Source organism: Canis lupus, chromosome 22, assembly GCF_003254725.2.
Source record: "Canis lupus dingo isolate Sandy chromosome 22, ASM325472v2, whole genome shotgun sequence".
In the NCBI taxonomy this organism is placed as follows: domain Eukaryota; kingdom Metazoa; phylum Chordata; class Mammalia; order Carnivora; family Canidae; genus Canis; species Canis lupus.
In genome coordinates, this window is record NC_064264.1 from 12,405,901 (window position 1) to 12,411,961 (window position 6,061).

Genomic DNA, 6,061 nt, shown 5'->3' on the forward strand with positions numbered 1-6,061 from the left:
ATTCCAAGAGCATGGAAAGTAAGGGAGAAATAGTCCAGAAATAAGTAAATTTTTGAGATATGACAACTAAACATAATGTTCCTTTCGAATACGACCTTAGCACAGAGGGGGAAAGAGTTTTTGTTGGGACAACTAGTGTAATTTAAATGAGATCTGGGATGTTGGTTTCCTGATGAAGTTGTACACCAGAATAAAATGAGAAAGTTCCTTTGTTTTTAATGTATGCACTGCATTCAGTACATAGACATAACAAAACATCATACTTAGAATATATATTCCATTTCCACAACTCTTTCTATGTCTATACGGTGAAAGGAAGAAGGAGAAGGAGAGAAGAGACAGAAGAAAAGAGAGAAAAAAAAGAGAGGAGTAGGAAGGAGTGAGGGAGGATAAGATGCCAATAGTATCTATACTATAATAGTATAGTATAATATATAAGTATATATATATTTTTCACACTAGGCAATTGCAATGATTTTATTCTCTATTTATTTAGTTTTACTTTATTTCAGACAAGACACAGTGTTTTAATAGTAAGCATGCATATGTATGTGTCTTCCATGCTCTGCATCCTATAAGTTGTTTTCATTGTAAGTTAAGAGAAGTAGAGTTCGCTTCATGGTGACCTTCTTCCTGGGGTCATGTCACTGCTCAGGCCGCAAGCTCCTTGTGCTAGTGCCCGAAGTCTTCAGGGTCCACATGGGTGGGCATGAAGGTATTTTTCACCATGCGCTCAGCTCTGGCCAGCCAGCCTTCCAGACGGTTGGTCACACAGGGGTCATCCTTGCAGGAGCTCTTCTGGGCAGTGAGGCTGGAGCCCTCAGTCTCCTGCCTCTGCTGCAGCTCACGAGCCTTCATCTGCACATAGTCTTTCACCACTGCAGTTAGTAGGACGCATATTTCATCCTCAGTGAGCGTAGCAGATTCCAGTATGCTATAGTATGCTATATAGGTATGCTATATAAGAATGCTATAGGCATATAGCATAGATAAGTATGCTATAGTATCTGGGGTAAATGGGTTCTGAGTGTTCTTTGTATTATTCTTACGTTTTACAGGGCCAAAACTATAAGTATGAGGAAAACAGTAAAAGGCAATAAAATGATTGTGTGAATGAATTAATTGTACTACATGATAAAGTATAGATATAGGAGTGCAAATAAACAATCGAATGTATGAAATGTTCGTGTTTATGAGAAAAGTTGGAAAATAGAAGGAAAATATAAATTACGCCAATGAGAATATTAAAAGAGAACACTGTAAGATTTTTTTGGTACACGAGTATAATAAAATTGCTAAATTCCACTGGGATTTAAAGGAAAACATTTGCAGGTGATAACTTGATAATGCTCATCAGTATTTCTAGTTTATCAGTTGAGCCTTTAATGTGCTTTATATTCAGGGATCCAGGGAAAGAGAAAAATGAAAGGATATTCTCTAACACTTCATCAGAATAAAGATTTATCTGACAAGGGCTCATAAAACCCAGTATAATCATGTGATAGCTTTTATTCCAAAAAGAATATGACATGGATTTTCAGCAAAACTTGGTTAAGAAAGATGATTTATCTTATTTTACCATGTCATTTATTTAATTAAATTAGTTTTCTAAGATAAGGAATACAAAAATTGGAGTTCTTCACATCTTTAAAAAGCAGAGAAGCAGAGATATTGTCCTTCCTTTTCTTCCTCTGATGAATTCTTAGTCATTCTTTAATAATTAACCAGTATTTCTCTTTCTAAGGATTGCCTGGTACTGCCTGACTGAGTTCTCCACGTGCCGCTCCACTGCACATCTCTGTCTAGATCTGAAATGTAGCCCATGCTGCATTTGCTGACAATATTCCCACACTTCTACATTGCAAGCCTCTCAAAGATGTATAACAGAGATGAGCTCAGACATTAGAATATGACTGGTGCATAGTAGATAACTGAAAACTTGAGAGATGAAAGAATGAAAGAAAAATGAATAAATCTTGTACAATGCTCCACTCATAGTCTTTAAATCAGTAAAGAATGTTGACTGACACTAAATTGAAATATCAGCAGGTAATGCCCCAAAGGGAGATGAAGGCATTACCAACAACTCTCAACTACTCCCATCAAATAGCTCTTTTATTCTGTGAGAGCATACTTGATACTTTGACCTTCTCAGAAAAACACTGCCCTACTGTATCTTAGTTTGATTTGTGGCTTTGTCTCTTGCTGTCTGTTGCTCGAAGATAGGCATTTAAAGTCTAAGACAGAGTAAGGAAAGTAGGGAGGGAGTCATGAAAATTAGGACATTTAAACTGGGTAACAAGCACTGAGGAGGGCACTTGATGAAATGAGTACTGGGTGTAATACTATATGTTGGCAAATCAAACTTCAATTAAAAAAAAGAAAGAAAATTAGGACATTTATGTTTTTGCTTGTCAACTAAGGAATGCATCTTTTTAGGAAGAAAGAAAGAAAGAAAGAAAGAAAGAAAGAAAGAAAGAAAGAAAGAAAGAAGAAAGAAGAAAAAAAGAAAGAAAGAAAAAAGAAGAAAGAAAAAAGAAAGAAAGAAAGAAGAAAGAGAAGATAAAGAAAGAAAGAAGAAAAGAGAAAGAAAGAAAGAAGAATAAAGAACGAAAGAAATAAGAAAGAAAGAAGAAAGAAAGAAAGAAAGAAGAGAAAGAAAGAAAAGAAAGAAAAAGAAAAGAAAGAAAGAAAGAAAGAAAGAAAGGAAGGAAGAAAGGTAAGGAAAAGGAAGAAAGGAAGAGAAGAAGGAAGGAAGAAGGAGGGAAGGAAGAAGGAAGGAAAGGAAGGAAGAAATGAAGAAAGAGAAAGAAGAAAAAGAAAGAAGAAGAAAGAAAAAGAAAGAAGAAAGAAAAGAAAGAAAGAAAGGAAAGAAAGAAAGAACAGACTAGAAAGAAAGAGACAGAAGAAAGAAAGAAAGACGTACTGGGAGGAGGGAATGGACAAATGACCGGCCATGAAGGGGTAGGTGGAGGTATCAGGGCATGGAGATGGTCATCCTCTCAGCCTGCTGGCCTCCTCTTGGGTCTTCACCATCAGGAACACTTCAGTACAAGAGCTGGTCAACCTGGCACTGTTTTTGGAGCCGTGACCAGACACTGGTTGTCTGAAGACACATCACAACACAGGATATTTATAGGCTCCTCTGCCTGAAACAACCTTGGTAGAGAAGGTGCAGCTACTCAGTGGATCAACTTGTCCAGTAAGGTCACAAAATAGCTCCCACAGGAGGCAGACTTGAGGTTGTGAGAGTTGACATATTTATGAAGGACTGCCTTAAACTTCTCCACTGAGTATGAAGCCTGCTTGTCCCTCTCTGCCCCCTCATGCTCTCTCCGTCAAATAAATAAATAAATAAATAAATAAATAAATAAATAATTTAAAAAATTGTAGTTGTAGGGCTCTTGGGTGTTTAAGTTGGTTAAGTGGCCGACTCTGGATTTTGGCTCAGGTCATGTCATGGTCTTAGGGTCCTCAGTGCAAAGTCAGCTGTCCCTCTTCCTCTGCTCCTCCCCCCACTCATGCTCTCTCTCTCTCAAATAAGTAAACAAAATCTTTAAAAATCATTTTTAGTTGTGATTGTGTTTTAAGTATTATTTGCTTAAAACAGGATCATCAGGCAAGATAAACAAAAACAAAAAATGTCCACTATTCAGATCTATTAAGGATGCTTAATAAAATAGTCCATTGTAAGATAAGCAAAAATCAATACTATTCTCCAACACTGGTCTGAAAAATAATTCAGGCTATATCACAGAAAATGATCCTGAAATCCAAATGATATAACTGTACAAACATCGAATCATATATTCAAAAAAGAAAAGAAAGTGTGAGCTTCATCTCCCATTAATTAATTAGGACATATTTAAACTAAAACAAATTTTACAGAATGTTAGTTGCATTTCGAGGTGTTACATCACTTCTTAAGTGAGAGACAACGCATAAGAGAAGAAAATAATGTTTTACAGAGTTAATATTACACAATTTTGTCAATTACTATCTTCTAACATTGTTTCTAATGGTATTTCCACCAGATGAAGGTCTAATTAAGACTATATTGTAAGAGTTTATCACGATTTGGGAAAAAACAGACTGATGATTAATATTCTGTATTTTTATAGGGGTGTGAGTTATAAGAGTATACACATTTGTGTACAATACAATACTTAATATCTGTGCTTTTACTATATGCAATTTATGCCTTAATTCTTAACAGTCAAAAATGATGTGGAGAATATGTTAGAAATTTACTACTTCTTGAACTTCTCAACTCAATAGAGCATGTATCAAATTCAGTGACTAAAAAGTCACAGAAATCTAAATTATGAAGGCAAGGGTGATAGATTTCTTATATAGAGTAAATCCCAGTTCTCCTACTTTGTACTAGATTTCTAAAATTAAGGCTTTATTTAGCAACAACGTACCTGTATTGATCTCTGTAGCTTTCTTTTCATGCATAAATAAATAATTAGGTTCCTGATGATGAAAACACATTTTCTATTAAACTAAATTTCTTTGTATAGTAACAATACAACCTTTTATTTTGTGCCTTAAAATGCATATACACCCTGGGTGCAATGTATTAGAAATACGTTTAATTAGAGTCTGGATGTGTATGATTTCAACACTCAAAAGGATGAGATTGGTATAATAATAAAAGATAAACCAATTTTAAAATGTTTTCACTTTCAACTCTGTTATATTTAAAGCCACCAGTGAAAACTCCTCTATGCAAAATGAAATATGACAACATGAGATTAAATTAGAATATGAGACACAGAAAAAATGTTTTCAGTTTTGTAAGATTCTTGCATTAGGTGTCAAAACAATATCAGCAAAAATCTTAAATAATGAACAATGTAGATCAAACATGATAAATTGCCTTCCAAAAGAGAATGCTAAGAGAAATGGAAAATAAATCCCCTCTGAAAATAAAATGCTGCACATTTAAACAGAAAAAAATGTCATCATAGTACAACTTTAATGTCATCTCTGTAATTTCACATATCATGCTGATAGAAGGCATATGGAATTTGACATGGCAAAAATTTCAGATTCCTAGAATATAATATTGTAACGAAAACTGAGGTAAGCTGCCTTGCTAAGCCAAAACATTTAAGTTTCAAAGAATTCAAATAAACAAAACTATTCTAGAACATATTATTTTAATTAAACAAATATAAATAAATTAGAATGAACTGAAAATTTGCTAATTTGGTCATATTTGTGGAAAATATGTTTTATATAAACTAAAAGATTTTATTTTCAACTATGTGTCTTTTGATCAATAAATGGCTAATTGCTTAGCTTCTCAGAGCACCTAAATAAGTAGATGTTTTAAATGTGCCCAGAGGCTTGTATTTATTGAGTAGTTGGTGAGGAACAACATGATAAATTAGTCAGATACATGTTTGTATTTTTTCTTCTTTACTTCCTTATATCTTTGGGCATGCCGTTACTTATCCCAAAGACTGTGATTTTGAGTACATAAAGTAGAAATAGCAATATTTATTTCATAGAGTTGATCAAAATATCAAGTGAGAAATATGTAAAGTTTTAGACAAGTGCCTGGCTAGTAATAGTAGATTCATAAACGCTTATGTCCTTTACCTTTTTTATTTTTTTTTAAATATGTAATCACTGAAAATGTTTGTTGTACATATTTTTAATATTGTGAATATACTTAAATTTTCCTTTAATACTATAGTTCTAGAGTTTAGTTAAGCTTAAGTTATATTAACAAAAAATATATTATAGATAATAGATATCATAAGGCATGGAAAGCCAGTCAACATAAAAGACATTTATGCAGCATTTGCAATATTGGAATTCTATTCCTTCATTATATTTTTATGACAACTTTTTCATCAGAAAATGGGATTAACGGATGCCTGGGTGGCTCAGCGGTTGAGCTTCTGCCTTCGGCTCAGGGTGTGATCCTAGGATCCAGGATCAAGTCCCACATCATCAGGCTTCCTACAGGGATCTTGCTTCTCCTTCTGCCTGTGTCTCTGCCTCTCTCTCTCTCTCTCTGTGTGTTTCTCATGAATAAATAAATCTT

The 6,061-nt window shown here is 34.1% G+C and overlaps 1 protein-coding gene across 1 annotated transcript; it reads right to left on the bottom strand.

Moving 5' to 3' along the window:
• Window positions 1–672: 672 nt before the first annotated feature.
• On the bottom strand, window positions 673–1,824 carry LOC112678712 (calcitonin receptor-stimulating peptide 2-like). Its single transcript, XM_035704326.2, has 2 exons — window positions 1,726–1,824; window positions 673–957 (listed from the first exon to the last, which is right to left on the bottom strand). Exons 1-2 carry the CDS (start codon window positions 1,822–1,824, stop codon window positions 673–675), a joined length of 384 nt encoding a protein of 127 aa, XP_035560219.2.
• Window positions 1,825–6,061: the final 4,237 nt, after the last annotated feature.